This window comes from Suricata suricatta, chromosome 8, assembly GCF_006229205.1.
Source record: "Suricata suricatta isolate VVHF042 chromosome 8, meerkat_22Aug2017_6uvM2_HiC, whole genome shotgun sequence".
In the NCBI taxonomy this organism is placed as follows: Eukaryota; Metazoa; Chordata; class Mammalia; order Carnivora; family Herpestidae; genus Suricata; species Suricata suricatta.
In genome coordinates, this window is record NC_043707.1 from 37819798 (window position 1) to 37836096 (window position 16299).

General features: G+C 56.9%; 1 protein-coding gene across 1 annotated transcript in view; it reads left to right on the top strand.

Moving 5' to 3' along the window:
• The window catches only part of PRKAR1B (protein kinase cAMP-dependent type I regulatory subunit beta), an 89851-nt gene that overhangs the window by 43566 nt on the left and 29986 nt on the right, over positions 1–16299 (top strand). Inside the window, exons 4-5 of the mRNA XM_029945768.1 lie at positions 13385–13446; positions 13839–13885. Of these exons, the coding sequence (XP_029801628.1) occupies positions 13385–13446; positions 13839–13885 (109 nt within the window). The remainder of the gene's footprint in view (positions 1–13384; positions 13447–13838; positions 13886–16299) is intronic.

The window sequence follows — 16299 nt, forward strand, 5'->3', positions numbered from 1 at the left end:
TCCACTGACTGGGGCTGCTCAGGGGCGTGTGGGGGTGGGTGGGAGGTGTGGGGTAGTGTGTCATTCAGCACCAACAGGAGTGGTCACCGAGGACTTCCAGGGGAGGAGGCATCTGTGCTGGGTCTAGAAGAGTAAGCAGAGTCAGGGGACAGGAGGTCTGAGACAGACAGCCCCCTGCATGCTCCCCCTTGTCTCAGACTGTGGGATGAGCCCACAGGGGAAATCTTCCTTCTTCAGATTTTAGGGTTTGGTGCCCCCAGGGAGTTTTGGTGGCCCTTGGATCTGGCGTGGCTTGGCAGTGGCATTGTCTGTGACTTGTGACCCACGGTGGCCTCTCTGAGCCTCGGTTTCCCCCTCTGTTTGATGGAGGGGGCTCTCAGGCCAGCCCCACACCCCGGCTGGGGCCCTCAGCTGCGGCCTCTGCATACCTCGGGACCGCACTTCCCACTTGGGTGGCCAGAGCCCCAGCACTCAGCACTCACCTCGGGTCGAGGGGCTGGGCCAAGTGAGATGGTGCCGAGTGTCGCCTTGGATGCCCGGGCCACCTCCGGGTCCGCCTGCCTCTTTCAGACAGCTGCTCTGAGTTGTCCTTCCGGACTTTTCTGTGGATGGAAGCAGGGATATGTTTAGGATGAAATACTTCGTGTGTTCACATGGATCCTTCCAGCTCACCTTCAGGGCTACAGGGCTGGGTTTTTACCTTTCCTTTAGCCCAACTCAATTGGGCCTATGCGTGCGTCTCCCCCATAAATGCCGGCTTGGAACCACACCAGCTAAGATTTCTCTGCTCTGTTCCAGCACACACACTGCGCTCCACGGGATGGCAGCCCCTGAGTCCTGCCTGCTGTCAGCAGGGCTCCTGGGCTACCATTTGGGGGTGGTGATGCTATGATTTGTTGCCATTTACTTTTGAAAGTATTACTTTTCAGATCTCAACTTTGTGGTTCTGAGGCCTTCCCCACAGACATGGGGTCACCCCTCCAAGCCTCCTACCCTCATGAGTTGTCTTTTTTCTTTCTAATTTTTTTAAACATTTATTTTGAGAGAGAGAGAGACAGAGCATGAGCTGAGGAGGTGCAGGGAAAGAGGGAGACACAGAATCAGAAGCAGGCCCCAGGCTCCCAGCTGTCAACACAAAGCCCAGTGCAGGGCTGGAACCCACGAGCAGTGAGACCATGACCTGAGCCGAAGCCGGACACTTAACCAACTGAGCCCCAGGCCCCCCAGGCCCAGGCGCCCCTGTCTCTGGTTTAAATGAGCAAAACCGCACCCAGATCCACGTCTGTCCCCACCCTCCTGGCAGACACTGCCCCTCCCCCAACCTGGGCCCGCGGGGGGGCTGGCTTCATGAGCCCTGGCTGTCTCCACAGTCCCAGTGGCCCCTCCGTCTCGGAGAGCAGTGAGCCCCTTGCTGGCGTGCTCATGCCTGGTGCTCTGTGGTATGTCCCCCAGGTGCCTTTGACACAGGAGGGTCTGACTCCAGGGCCAGCCTTGTAAAAGCTGTTTTGTCTCTGGTTCAGAGTAAGTTAAGACTGATAATAGCAAAATCAAATGACTCTGTGTTCTTCAAGTTTCCTCCCCAAACAGGAGCCTCAGGACCCTAATGGCATCAGTGGAGACCACCCACCAGGTGCCCTGCATCTCAGCTGCATGCTAACCGGGCACCCCTGACAGGACCCCCACACCCCGGGCAGTGGCTTCTCCACTGGGCAGCTCTGGCTTTTCCCATGAGGGCCACCTGCCTCGGGCTCACCTGAGTGCCTATGCTCCCCAGCCGCTCCCCTGCTGGGAGCCTGGCTCCTGCTCTCTTAGCCGGCCCTGCCCTGCCCTTCCCCCGAAAGCCTCCAGTTCAGCCCTGGCCCATGTGGGTGCGTCTGAGCCGGCCTGGGGAGCAGTCAATTGGTTTAGCAGCGGTGGAAAGAAAACACGCATGTCCCCAGCCCATGGAGCCCGGTGGGGGTGTCTGCAGACAGGCCGCTACACTCTCGCCTCCCAAGTGCTTGGAGCAGGGTCTGTGGTTATGACACCGGCTGCCTGGGTCTTGTGACCCATCTGTGGGCCCTTTGGTTTAAAATAAGCAAGATGCCTTTGACCCTGGAAAATGCCCCCCCCCCCGCCCCGCGCCCTGCAAGGCGATGGGGAGGGTGGAGGGCAGCAGGGGCTCCTGTGTCCCACTCCAGGCCATGGCCATGGACATGGCCGGGGATGTGGCCTGCAGAAGGGCAGCTGAGAAGGGGGGCTCTTCACTGTCCACTTTCACACTGGGCTCACCCTGCCCTGTGAGCATAGTGTGGGGCAGCTCAGGGCTGCTGAGACCGTGTCGCCCCGGATCAGCACTGGCCATGAAATGCAGGTAGTGAATCTTGTTCCTAAGGGACTTAAACCACCTGCTCGACAAGCGGACATGAGAACCAAGGAGCCCTGACTGGTGTGATGGGGGAGGAATCCGGGGGGCTGCTTGGAGGAGGTGAGGACTGTATTGTTCAGGTGGGAGACAGATGAGGCCATGGAACTCCGAGAATCACAGGTGGTTGGGCAGGGAGGCTTGGCGTGACTCCTGAGGACTCCGGGCCAAGGGCAGAGGTCCTTGTCGGCTGTCTCTGGTGGGCGGTCAGGGAGGCTACACTGACCCAGGCTGAACCTCACACGGACTCGCTGCTGGCTGGCTTCTCTGTGCATCGCCTGTCACAGCTCCCCCCCAGCCCTGGCTGCAGGCATTGATCCTTGAAGAATGATCTAGAATCTGAGTCCCAGGAGACAGGCTCTTGGAGGTGAGTCTCTTTCCCCTTGGCTCCCAGGCACGCTTTTGTCGTGCAGAGGTGGTGATGAGGTTTCCAGCCCGGAGTTTGGTTACCGCGTGGGACCAGCCCTCATCTGGAGCCTTCGGGGCCCGTCTTCTGCCTCTGGCTGATCTGTGTAGAAATCACTGGCTGTTTCTGGTGTGTCCTCCTAACGGGCCCCCAGGCCAAGGGGACCATGGCACTGCCACTGTCTGTGTGCACGAGGGCTTTGGGGCCTCTCTTGCGGTGTTTGCCCGGTGGCAGGGAGGGGGTTGGCTTTCTGACCTGTGCCCTGACTGTGGCCTGAGGTGGGCGGGTACTGACTCGGCACTGGCCCCCTATGTGTTTGTTGAATGAGCAGCAGCTGGGAGGTCCTGCCTGTTTGGCACCCGCTCCCGTGTCACTGCCCCTCGATACAGGGACTGTGTGTGCCTTGTTCCCCACAGTCTCCCAGCGGGTGAGTCAGGCTTGAGTGTGGTGCTCCAACCTCCCTGTGGCTGCTCACGCTTGCCCAGAGGTGCCTAGCAGGTGCGGGAACCGGGGAGGATAGGACTCTCCATTGAGCGAGCCTCTGCTACGCCCTGGGGGGCCCTGGTGCCCTCCGAGGATGGGCGATGGGGAGGGTCCTCCGTGGCAGAGCCAGACTTCCATCCGGGGCTACGAGTTGTAGTAAAAAGTCATCGTCAAACCCAAGGCCCCTAGATTGTCTTGTGTGTTATCTTCCAAAAGTGTTATTATTGTGATGTTTTAAAATTTTTTAATGTTCATTTTTGAGAGACACAGAACACGAGCGGGAGGGGGCAGACAGAGACGGACACAGAATCGGAAGCAGCTGCAGTCTCTGAGCTGTCAACGCAGAACTCGACCTTGGGCTCAAACCCACAAACCATGAGATCATGGCCTGAGCTGAAGTCGGACGCTTAACTGATAAGCCACCCCCATGGTACCCCTGTGTCTTATGATTGGATCTATGACCCATTTTGAGTTAATTCTTGTGAAGGGAGTAAAGTCTGGGTCTAGATTCAGCGTGTGGATGTCCAGTCATTCCGGCTCAGTGCTGGGGAGGCTGTTTGCTCCTTTATCAAAGGTCAGTCGACTGTATTCAGGGTGGTGGTCTATTTCTGGGCTCTCTGGCCTGTCCCACAGATCTATTATTTGCCTGTTCTTTTGCCAACACCACATTGTCTTGATCATTGCAGCTCCGAGGTAAGTCCTGACATCGGGTAGCCAGTCCTAGGACTTCAGTACCGCACAGACTGGTCTTTTGCTCCTGTGTATGATCAGTTTCTTGTATCTACAACGTGACTTGTTGGGATTTTTATTGGAACTGAATCTGTCGATCAAGTCAGGATCCAGGTGACAATTTGTATTTTTTATTTATTTTTCTTTTCATTAGCATTTTGTAGTTTTCGTTGCATAGATCTTGTAAGTATACCTACGTATTTCATTTTGAAGGGTGCTACTGAAAATGGCATTGTGCGTTTAATTTTACGTTTCACTTTTCCATTGCTGGGATGTAAGTGAGTGACTGACTTCTTTATATTAGGCTCATATCTGGCAGCCTTGCTATAATTGCTTATATGTTCCCGTAGGTTTCGTTATTGTTGATTTTTTGGAATATTCCATGTAGAGAGTCAATGTCATCTGCAAACAAAACAAATTTTATTTCTTCCTTCCCATTCCTCCTTTCCTCCCCTTTCCTAATTGCATTATCTAGGGCTTCCAGTAATATTGAAAAAGAGTTGTAAGGGAATATATTTGGTTTGGTCTCAGTCCTGGGAGGAAGCATCTCACGTCTCACCCTTAGGTATGGCGTTAACTGCAGGGTTTGTGGGATGTTCTTTATCAAGTTGAAAAGGTTCTCCTATTTTCTTATTTTTCTGAAAGTTTTATCATGAGTGAGTGTTGGATTTTATCAAATGCTTTTTCTGCGTCTATTGGTATGGTCATGTGATTTTCCTTCTTTTAGTTTTTTGCTGTGGTGATTAAATTGGTTTTTTTACATTAAAAAAAATGTTTGTTTTCAGAGAGAGAGGGAGACAGAGGGAGAGAGAGGGAGGGAGGGAGAGGATGAGCAGGCAGGGGCAGAGAGAGGAGAGAGAGAATCCCAAGCAGGCTCCACACCATCAACACACAGCTTGACACGGGGCTCAAACTCATAAACCATGAGATTCTGAGTTGAGTCAAAATCAAGAGTGGGGCCCTTAACCACCTGGGCCCCCTGTGCCCCGGGATTAGATTGACTTGACGCTGCGTCAGCCTGTGGACCTGATGCGAAGCCACCTGGTCGCGGTGTGTGATTGTTAATACACATTGCTGGGTTCGATGTGCCAATATTTCATTGAGGATTTTTACATTCCTATTCTCGAGATATTGGTCTGTAATTTACGGTTTTTGTAATGCTGTTGTCTGGTTTTGGTGTTCGGGGATCGTCCTTGTAGAATGAGTGAGAAACCGTTCCCTCTGCTTCAGTTTTCTGGAAGAGATGGTTGAGAATTGGTAGAATTTCTTCTTGAAGTGTTGGACAGAGTTCCCCAGTGAACCCATCTGGGCCTGCTGGCTCTCTGTTTTGGAAAACTAATACTTACTGATTTGATTTCTTGAATATATTACATTCTCTATTTCTTCTTGTGTGAGTTTGGCGGGTAATGTCTTTCAAAACATTGGTCCCTTTACCTGGTTTCCCACTCTCTGCTGTTCAGAGTGCACTCAGCCCGTTAACGTCTGTGGGGCTGCTGGGCACCAGGCACTCACTTCTGACCTGAAGGGCGTCTGTGCCCGTGCTCCTCAGCCTCACTAGAGGTTGGTAAGATTTTACTGGTCTTTTCAAAGAACCAGCTTTGGTTTTGTCGATTTTCTCTATTCACGTCCTATTTCATTTTTATTTTTATTAAAACATTTTTTTAATCTTTATTTTTGAAAGAGAGAGAGAAAGAGACAGAACATGAGCAGGGGGGGGGCAGAGAGAGAGGGAGACACAGAATCTGAAGCAGGCTCCAGGGTCCGCGTTGTCAGCACAGAGCCCCATGTGGGGCTCTAACGCACGAGCCGCAAGATCACGACCTGAACCGAAGTCGGGTGCTTCACCGACTGAGCCACCCGGGCGCCCCTCCACAGATTTTTAGTAACCTGCATTTTCATTTTTGTCTAGTTAAAAATACTTTCAGTTTCTCTTGAGCCGCCTTCTTTGACCCATGTGTTATTCAGGGCATGTTGTTCAGACCAAACATTAGGTATAATTTGGGTCCATCTGTTTCTCCTTGTGATTCTGTCAGACTTGTTTTGCAAGCCAGCTTTTATTTAGCGGGCCTGTGACGAGCACCCTCGTTCCCCGAGGAGGTGCCCCCCAGCGCTGTCTCATAGTCCGTCCCATAATTTAATTAAGCAGTCCCCAGTCGTTACGTGTCACAAATTGCCCTGAGTGCAGCCGGTACTGTCCCCAGCGGCCTGGTCGCCACGTCGCATGAGTGCAATGTGTCTCTAGAGTGAACAGGGGAGGCGGTAGAACCTCAGCAGCCCTGCTGGATCAAAGGGCACATTCATCACTGTCCTCAACCTGCTCCTGTGGGCGCTGGTCTCCATTGGGGTGCCTTCTGGCTCAGCAGCTCGGGCTGGCCAGGGCACCTGGGGACACGGTGAACATCAGGGCCAGAGCCATGCACTGGTGACTCTGGGCTGGAGATCCTGGCCCCCCCATCCCTTCCTCAGGCTCAGCCTCCATCCTGGGGTGCTGCAGACACACTCCCCACTGGGGCCCTGCATGCACGCGTGTGTGCCCCTATCCAGGGCTGGGCATTTGTGCCTGAGAAACCACTGCAGACGGGATGGCACCAGGTCCCCCCAGAGGCCCCCGAGGGTTTACAAACATCGTGTTCCTGCTGTTCCAGCACCTTCTCAGCAGAGTACGTGGCTATGCCTCCGTCATCATTGTTTACAGAAGGTTATTTGGAAACTTGCAGTGGATAGAAAAACATAGTGAGCTTCCACCCAAACAGTGGAGGGAACTAAACACAGCCCGGGGCCACTGTCTGGGCGCTCAGCTCTGTCACTTGGGCTGTGACAGGCAGCAGAAAGCAGGCCATAGTGCCCAGTGCGCCAGAGCTTTGCCCTCGGTCCAGGGCGCCTCCTCCAGGTGATACAGACGGAGTCCAAACAGTCGGAGAGAAGTTCTCCCGAGGCCGAGGCAGTGGGCTCGGGTCTCTCAGAGCCACGTCTGCAGGGGACGGCCCCGACTCCCGTCGCTGGCACTGTTCTGGAGCAGGTCAGGCTCCTGTGCACCGGGTACATTTTCTGCAGCCAGCAGTCTTTGCTCTTGTGTTCTGTTTGCATCACTCGCGGCTCCCTTCTGTTCCTCACGGTCCACGGACATGTGTACTTCTGCGTGGGTCCACAGCCGTGCATGGGTGTCACAGGACAGCCTCTCCCTGTCACGAAGTCCCATGTGTGTGGCTGTGACCCCGCCCCCAGCCCTCAGCGAGCTCAGGGGCAGGCACTCGCAGGCAGTGGGGGGGGGGCGGTCAGGAATCCGCCCTTGTGGGAGCATGTGGTCTGACTAGGGTGGGTGTGGGCTGAGTTCTTGCTTTGTGAGAACACAGGCCCCGTGTTGTTAGAGCTGCCTTTTATTTTTTAAAGAAAAGCAAAAAACTTAGGTGTTTATAACTCTTATCAACTTTTAAATGTTGGGAGCTAACCGTGAACATGGAGGTGACCTTGGCACGTGGAGAGCAGTAGTGTGGGCTCTCAGCAAATACTCAGAAGGTTTAAGTGACCACGGACCTGCCCCCTCCGAAGAGGCCAGGCCCCGACAGCTTTATGGGAGGGAGAGTCCTGTCCAACATCAACAGGTCGTCCTCTCTCCTTACCAGTGGCTGCAGAGAATGGAAATGAGGGAAGGCTGCCCAGCTCATTGTACGAGGCCAGTGTGATCTGGATCCCAGTGCGTGATTCGGGCAGTACAAGAAAGCAAATAGTAAGTTGTATGAAAACTGTAAGTGCGGGGGCGCCTGGGCGGCTCAGGTCATGATCTCACATTCTTCAGTTCGAGCCCCACCTCACGCTCTGTGCTGACAGCTCAGAGCCTGGAGCCTGCTTTGGATTCTGTGTCTCCCTCTCTCTCTGCCCCTCCCCTGCTCGCTTGCTCGCTCGCTCTCTCTCTCTCTCTCTCTCTCTCTCTCTCTCTCTCTCAAAATTAAATAAACATTAAAAAAATTATAGGTGTAGTATACATTCTGTGAATGTAGATGCAAAAATCCTAAATAGCCAAACAAATCCAGCTGGATTTTTGAAAAGCACACATCCAGATCAAGTCGGGTTTGTCTGTTTTCAACAACGGTTTGAGCTCAGAACACGGTCCCTGTGAGCTGCCGTGTTGAGAGGCCCCAGGAAAGAGATGTGTGTGGTAGACCACATAGATGTTGGAAAAGAATTTGATAAAGTGCAGTTATTATAAAAATTCTTAGCAAACTAGTCCCAGGAGGAAAATGTTTTAATTTAGTAAAAGTCCCATGTATACAACACAGAGCAAGCATCTAGCATGAGGGGCCTTTGCTTACATGCCGGATCACCTGGTTTGGAGTCTTGCATTCCTGCTTCCTGGCTGTGTGACCCCAAGCAGGCTCCTTACCCTCTCGTGCCTCAGACCTCCTCTCACCACAATGGGGGTGATGGTGGTAAATGCCAGTAGGTTATAGTGAGAAGTGTGTGAGCCGGGACCTCTCTCCCAGGGGCACAGGGTCCAGTATTTGTTTTCTGCTGGGATAGAGGAGCAGGTGGGGGCTGGCCCAAGATGACACTGAGGTGACAAAGGGACCCCTCGCCCCCAGGAAGTGTCTGGTGGCCCCTGACGAGCTTGGCCTCACCTTGCAAAGTCTTGTTTTCAAGGTCGAGACAGGGAACTCCCCAGGAGGTCACGTCCTGTGTACTGACTTGCGTTTGGACTGTGTGTGTGGGGTTTAGGTTCATTTGGCAGCTGAGCTCCCGAGATGGAACAGGGAGGCGTGTACGGTGTTTCCCAGAAATATGGCGAAGCCTGGACTCACTGGTGGCATTCTGACCTCAAGGCAGAGCCCTCATTTTGAATTTGTCTTGGAAACATGACTCTGAGTGAACCCCCTCCTCCAAGGGAGTGAGGGGTGAGGAGGAGGGGTCTAGGCTTGGAAGCTGACAACAGCTGGTGTCCAGGGGGAGCACGGCGCTCAGGATGTGGCTCTCCGGGACTGTGTTTTCCTGCCTGGTTGCAGAGGACTAAGGGAACTGGGCACCTGGTGAGATTCAGGGGGCAGCCAGGTATGCCCGGGAGGGCAGGTGTGACCGAAGGCAGGGGGAGTGATGCCCTGTGGTCCTGCAGGGTCCTGGCAGGCAAGTGTAGATGGCATCTAGCCTTCCTGCCCTGGGAGCATCTCCAGGAGTTGGGTCCTGCTAGCAAGAGCCAGGGGCTACCTCCTTTTCGGAGGCTGGACCTTGGTGTGGACCTGCCCCATGAGTCAGGGCCTGGGCGCATGGACATAGAAAGCAGAGTCTTCCCCACCCTGGCATGTTCTTCTGTGCATCCTCTGTGAGACAAATGAATGGGACCTTGACAGGGTGGTCAGCCTCACCGCATCCCAATCCAGCTGTGTGACCATGGGCATGTCACTTAACCTTTCTGAACCTTGGTATTTCTATATTTCTGTCTGTAAAGTGGGGACAATGATGGGAGCCAACGTCTTTATATGCTTGTGAGGTTCAAGTGAGAGAAGGTTAATGAGGCTTTAATTTTGGGTGGAGGGTCCTGGGCTCAGCCTGAAGATTCAAGACCAACTGCCACCATTCTCAGTGAATGGCTTCAGGAAGCAGGGACTTTTGTTAGAAGACCCACACCTGGTCCTAGTTGATCAACTGTCTTACAGCTGCCTTAACAGACAGCTTTCTCCATCTGTCTGTCCTTCCTTCCACCCCCATCCACCCTCCTCCCTTTCCATCCACCCAGCATCCACCCATCCACCCACCTTTCCTTCTAACCCCATTCACCACCCGTCCATCCACCTATCTACCTACCCATCCCCTCATCTATCCATCCGTCACCTGATTCACCACTCACCCATCTATCCATCCATCTTTCCATCCACCCATCCGCCCACCATCTCCCCATCCACACACCTACCCGTCCCCCCACCCACCCATCCATCTGTCCATCCATCTCCCCACTCGCCATCCACTGTCCAAACTCTGTCCTTCCATCCACACCAAGAACCTGCTCTGGGTCAGACCTGGGTGGGGCACTGTGTCAGGCTGCCGCGGAGAAGCAGTTTTCCTTCTCAGGACTCACAGTCAGCTGGGGACTATGGGGGCAGGAACCCATCCGCAGCAGGGGGAGGAAGGTGAGAGATTAGCAGACCTGGGAAGGAGGGACTCTAGGATAAGGAGTGAGTCAGGTGGGAAGTTCCACAGGGCTGGGGTCTCCGAGCTGTAACCCCCCGGGAGCTGGGACCCAGCACTCTGCAGGCCTTCAGCCTAAGGGTCCAGGCCAGCGTGTGGCTGGGGTCCAGGTCTGCCCTTCCCGAGCCTCCTTCCTGACCCCGCTCCCCATCAGCGGTGCTCTGCTCCAAGTCCCGGCCCCCAGCACACAGAGCCACCCAGCATGGAGGGAGGGAGAAGACTGTAAAGGAGTTCGTAAACTTGGATGGCAGAGCCACCGCCACCAGTCACGAGCCCACTCGGCATGGCATTTCCGTGTGTTGTGAGCAGCCCGCCACGCCTCGGGGGAGCCTGTGATCTTGTCACCAGGAGGCGGCGTGGGCGTTTCCACATCCCACCCCAGCTGTTACAGATTATCTCAAAATACGGTGGCGCTTGCAGTTCCTGCACTGCTGGGTGCCCCCTAGACCTGCCCCCACTTGCTTTATGACACTGGCGTGCCAGTGCCCAGGCCACCCTGCTGCAGACTGCATCTCTAAGTGTCTGGGTCACTGTTTCCATATTGTTGACCTCAGTGTTTTGGTTTATTCTGCTTTTCTGGAAGGCGTGCGTGAGCCGAGTGAGAAACCAGAGCTGCCCCGTGGCACATTAGGCCTGGCCCACCATGACAGCCCCCGTTGGCACCAGTAAATAATTACAATGAAAACAAAGTAAATAGATAATGCCTCTGCCCCCATCTCCTGGTCAAACCCTGAGGGGTCCTTCGCTGCCCTCTGGGTGGGTTCACATGGCCTCAGCCACTGTGGGGGCTTCTGGTGACAAGTGCCTGCTGGGGCCACAGGAGCATGAGACTAAGATCGGGGACGCGGGGCCAAGACTGGGGATGCGGGGCTAAGACGGGCAGGCACCCCTTCATCAGCTGCTCCCCGCTGTTGAGTGAGCAGTGGCCACTCTGGCCTGGGGGTCTCTTAGGAGCCCGAGGACCTCCCCTCCCCCCCCCCCAGTCAGCCTGAGATTGGAGGGGGCAGGGTGGAACTGTGCCCGGCCAGTGCCTTCCCCAGGGTTGGTGGCCAGGGCCCTCCATCACTGGCTCTTTGCAGGCCCTTCCTGAGGGCAGGAAGGCCCTGCACCCCCAAGCACACTGCGGGGGCCTTACTGTGGCCCACAGAGTCCTACTCTGGAAGGCAGGGGTACAGCCTGGCCTTACCTCTTCCCAGCTGCAGACTCTGGTGAAGGTTCTAAGTGTCTCTGGTTTCCTTGTCTGGAGGAGGCAGCCACAAATGTTACCTCGGACGTGGGCAGATGCGGGACTCGGGCAGATGCAGGGCGCGGGCAGATGCAGGGCACACGGGCAGATGCAGGGCACACGGGTGCTCGGGGCAGGGACGGTGGGTCGTCACGGTTCTGTGCCTCCTCGGCCCCAGGCCTCGCGCTGGCCTCGATGCAGGACTTGCCAAGCCCAGTTGTGGAGCCTGGCAGGACCCGCTGCGGATGCTGAGATGCAGGCCACAGCTTCAGTAAAGGCTTCCAGAGGTCGCTTCCAGATCAGAGGAGAAAACTGCTTTTCTTTTCATCAGAGGCAGGAAGCGTCTTTTAATGCCGTTAAGTGCTAAGAGACAGGAAGGATTGGGTTTTGTTTGAAGGGATGCAGAGGATAGGAAGGTGGGGGCTGCTCAGCGTCCATCCCCCACACGGCCTGTTGAGCCTCAGGGATGAGTGGGGGGCTCTGGGGGCCTTAGCTGCTTCTGAAGGAAATGGGGATCAGGCCTTCCTGGTTAGTGTTGCTGGGCTCTCCCTCCAGCCTCAGGGAGTCATTGCTCCTTCTGTACCTGGGGGGACGCCTGTGCAGTCCGTGGGTGCTGGGCCCAGGCTGCTAGGGGCTTGCCAGGTCCATGTGGCCCCATCCAGACTCCCGTCACAAAACAAGGGATGAAAACTGGAATCATGACCAGTACTTGCGCGTGAATGATTAAGGCACCAGGTGGTGACAGACCTTTCCATGGACTCGTCCACGGGGAGCAGAAGGGTGGCCATGTGTGGTGTGGGCAGTGGGCTGGGGCCCTGCCCTGGGGCTTGACCTCTGTCCCAAGTTCCTGCCCAGGCCAGGCGGTGAGGGGTCCTGGGGCTGGCTCGATTGTCTATGGCATTTGGGAAAATATTTTACTGTTACCAGCTAACATTTTTTAACAATGAGGTAGATATTGTAAAATCATTAGTTCAAGATCTGACCCTCTTGAGAGCCTGACACTGTGGTTTTGAAACAATGTAGTTTGGAAAACTGAGCAGACCCATCTGCAGACGCCTCCCCTCCCCCTGCCCCCCCGGGAAGGTATGGCTGAGAAGTGCAGCCCAGGCTGGGGGAGGAGGGGGCTGGAAGGGCTCCTGCAAATGCCCTGAAGCCCCCGTCCCTGGCGTTCCGTCTTGGGTACTCTCTCAGGGAGAAAACAGCTTCTACTTTAAGGATGATTATTTAATGTCTCCTGGACCTTAGAGACAGCAGAGCACCGGGCCTCAGGATCTGGTGTCACGTTTGCCTCTGAGGGGGCATCTCGGGCCTGTGTCCAGCACCTGTAAGGCCTCTGTAGCTCGCTCTACCTGCCCAGTCAGGCGAAGGCTTGCCGTTCAAGCCAGGGGAGAGGAGGCAGCCCCCCGAGCCCGGCTGTGGCCTTGACCACAGAGGGCCCAGTGTGCACCCTCCAGCATGCTGCCAGCCACGTCCTGCCTGTACGCTCCCTCCAACAGCCATCTTTAGGAAATTAAATGGCCAGGCTGCCCTTTGGTACGGCCCGTATGTCAGGGGTTGGGGGCTGGCCGGCCAGGCGTGTGGAGACCCTCGTTCCTGCGTTGGGGGCCTCAGGGCCCCCCTTGAGGGAACTGGGCGGGAAGCAGGTCCTCCACACAAGTCCTAGTGGAATATTTCATGGTGTGAGAACCAGGCAGGACATGCTGTCAGCCAGGGTCCGTGTCTGGAGCAGAGCGCGGGTACGGTTCCATCTCTCCGGAAACCCCACGGACCCTGGCACAGATGCAGGTCTGGGGTTGGGAGCCGTTGCCTGGATGGCAGGGTTATGAGGGGTCGTGATTTCCTTCAAATGCAGACTTTTCCGTTTTCCCTGGGTGACCAGAGCTGGTGGTTCTGGGGAGGCGAGGCGGCGGGTCCGCACCCTGCGCCGCAGCAGCCACCACACGCAGTGCATTTTCTCTTCCAGTGACATATTCGATGCCATGTTCCCCGTCACGCACATCGCTGGAGAGACTGTCATCCAGCAAGGTGGGTCCCCTGAGCCAGGGCACCGGCCGGGGCGGCCATGGGCTTACCATGAGCACCGCATGGGCCTGCCCTCGAGAAAAGCCACGGCGCTCCGTATGTCCACCCCACATCCCCGCAGCTTCCCATCAGCAGAGCTGAGCCCTGACACAGGCTGGGCGGGGACCGCGGGGCCACATGGCGACCGCGAGGGGCCAGCGCCTGCCGCGCATCTCACCGAGCTCGTGTGGGGTCAGCCCTCGGCTTGTTCATACAAGTTTTACTTACAAATAGGAAAACTGGGTGAGACCGAGTCCGCGGCCTTCATGAAAGGAGGCAGGGCCAGCTCTCAGGGACAGAAGCCTCAGCGCCCGGAGCCCCTCGTGGTGCACACAGTGTGTGTTCTTTCGTTTCAGGGGACGAAGGTGATAACTTCTACGTGATCGACCAAGGAGAAGTGGACGTGAGTATCTCCGCCACCTCGTCGTGGTCAATCAGCCCAGGGGCGCGTTTCATCTGCCACGCAGCGTGATGCTCCTGAGCATGGCATGGCGCCAGGAAGAGGGCACCGCCCACCGACGGCGGTTCCCGGGTCAGCTGGCCTCTGCCTGAGGGTCTCAGTGCACTGGGAAGAGAGCAGGGAGCCAAGTGCACACAGAGGCAGAGGCCCTGGCAGCTGCAGTGTCTGTGTGACCCCAGACAGCCTTTCTTCCTGTTCCCCCGCCCCTTGCTCGTCTGGGGCTGAGGGACCCGCAGAGCCGTGGACCCTGCGGCCACCCGCCTCAGCATGAGTGATGAGGGCGCCCTTCCCTCCCTGGGTGCCAGGCTGCCATCCAAGGGGCCCCGCAGCCTGCATCCCAGGTCAGCCAGCATCTCCAGGAAAGCCCCCAGATGATGGGCTTCTCTCTGAATCGGGCCCAAGCTCTTTACGTGACCACGGGACGGGCCCACGGCCACCCACCCATGGCGCTCTCCCCCTTCCTGGGGTCCTCTGGGCCCAAGCCCATGGTGCTCACTCGATCTCTCTCTCTCTCTCTCTCTCTCTCTCTCTCTCTCTCTCTCCCTCCCTTCCTGGGGTCCGCTGGCACCATGCTGCCCCTGCCAGGACCCCTGCCACCCCTCTTGCTCTTGCCTCTCCCCTGGCCACTCCTCCGCACGTGCAGCTGGCCCCACGGTTTTCTCTGTGGCCGGAGCAGCCTCCTTCCCGTGACTCAGCTCAGTTTGTGGTTACACACCCACTGCCAGGTCACACACCAGGGCTGGATATTTGGCCCCTCCACACCTCCCCCTGCCCTGAGTTCCCTGCCTGAGAGGTGGGGGCCCTCCCCCTGCATCGCCCAAGGGCACATGGAGTTGGCTCGAGGATGGGAGTTGGGCCATCTCTCTATCTGAGCCCAGTGCCGGGCCCAAGGGTGGGGTGGGGGTGGGGTGGGGCAGGGCTCCGTTGGCCACCAAAGAAGGAAACTGAGGTGGGAGCCCCAGGCCCTGGGCCGCCCACAGCCACAGAGAAGGCTCAGGCTGCCGGCCTACAGAGTAAGTCTCGCCTCGCTGTGGGTCAAAACCACCGCCCGCCCAGGAAGCAGGGAAGACAGGCCGGATGCAGCCAGCTTCCCAGCTGGGCAGGGGCCACCCTGGGGAGGTGGGGTCAGCTCGTTCTGGTTTGGATCCACTGGCTTCTGCCTGGCCCTCACCCCTGCCTGGCTCCCCGACCTGGTTCTCAGGCTGTCTCTTTGTCAGGAGCCCCTCTGCCGTCCTTACCTTTACTGCGTTTTCGCTCAGACGCTTATGGAGCTGAGAACCCACTTGGGGGTGCCTGGCCCTGCCCTCAGGGCTTGCAGGTCCCAAGGGAGGCCGTGAACAGCAGAGCAGCCAGAAGTGCCTTATCTCTGGGTCTTTACTCCTCTCTTCCTTATGTTCTTGTTTCTGTTCTTCCTTGCAAACTCCTATGCATCCTTCAAGACCCTGCCCGAGTCTGGCTGCTGCTTCGTCCAGGCCCAGCCCCTCTCTTGGGCTGCTGTGCTGACCACCCAGGACCTTCCCTGCCACACAGGGAGCCCGGCCCAGACCTAGGTCTCAGCTCCTGCTTTTGCTCCTCTGGGGTGTTCTTCCCCCTTCCGTGTTCATTGAGTTTATGAATCTTCTAATTCAATCTGGAGATGTCTTCAAACAGCTGAGTCAAGTCTCATTGCCAGGGCCCAGGCAGAAATGAGAGCCAAACCCTGGGGATTTCCGGGCACACCCAGGGCCTGCTGGGGTGAGCAGGTGCGGGCAGTGGCGGGTTGTCCAGGAGCCTGGAGGGCCCACATCAGGGTCTCTGGAGGTGTCTTTCCCTGGCTGGTGGCAGACAGCAGCACACGGTCAGATGTCCCCCGGCCTTTGGCCGAGAGCGGAGGCCTTGCACCGAGCACCTCGTCCTATCCTCAGGGCTCACAGATCAAAGGGTGCAGTCCTCCTGATGTGGCCTTGCAGGGCCCGTGGGGGGTCAGGAGGAGGGTCAGGAGGAGGCTCGTGGATGCAGTCCCTCTTTCTCTCCCTCCCAACCCGCACTCTCTGGGCCACTGTGGCCATGCTGTGGGCAGACCCCATCCCCGCCTCCTCCTCCCCACACAGACACCCCCTCACCGATGCAAGCAGTGTGCCCAGCAGGAAACACTTGAAGGTGTGAGAGGCGGCTTCTGCCAGGACCTGTCCCCTGAGGGAGGGCCCGCAGCAGCTCGTGGGCCCTGCCGTCCCAGCAGGCCCCCCTGATGCTCAGCCTCTTAGTGTGGGCTGTGCCCCTCCTCACACCCACCCTCACACCCACCCTCACACCCACCCTCACACCCCTCCTCACACCCACCCTCACGCCCACCCTCACGCCCACCCTCACGCCCCTCC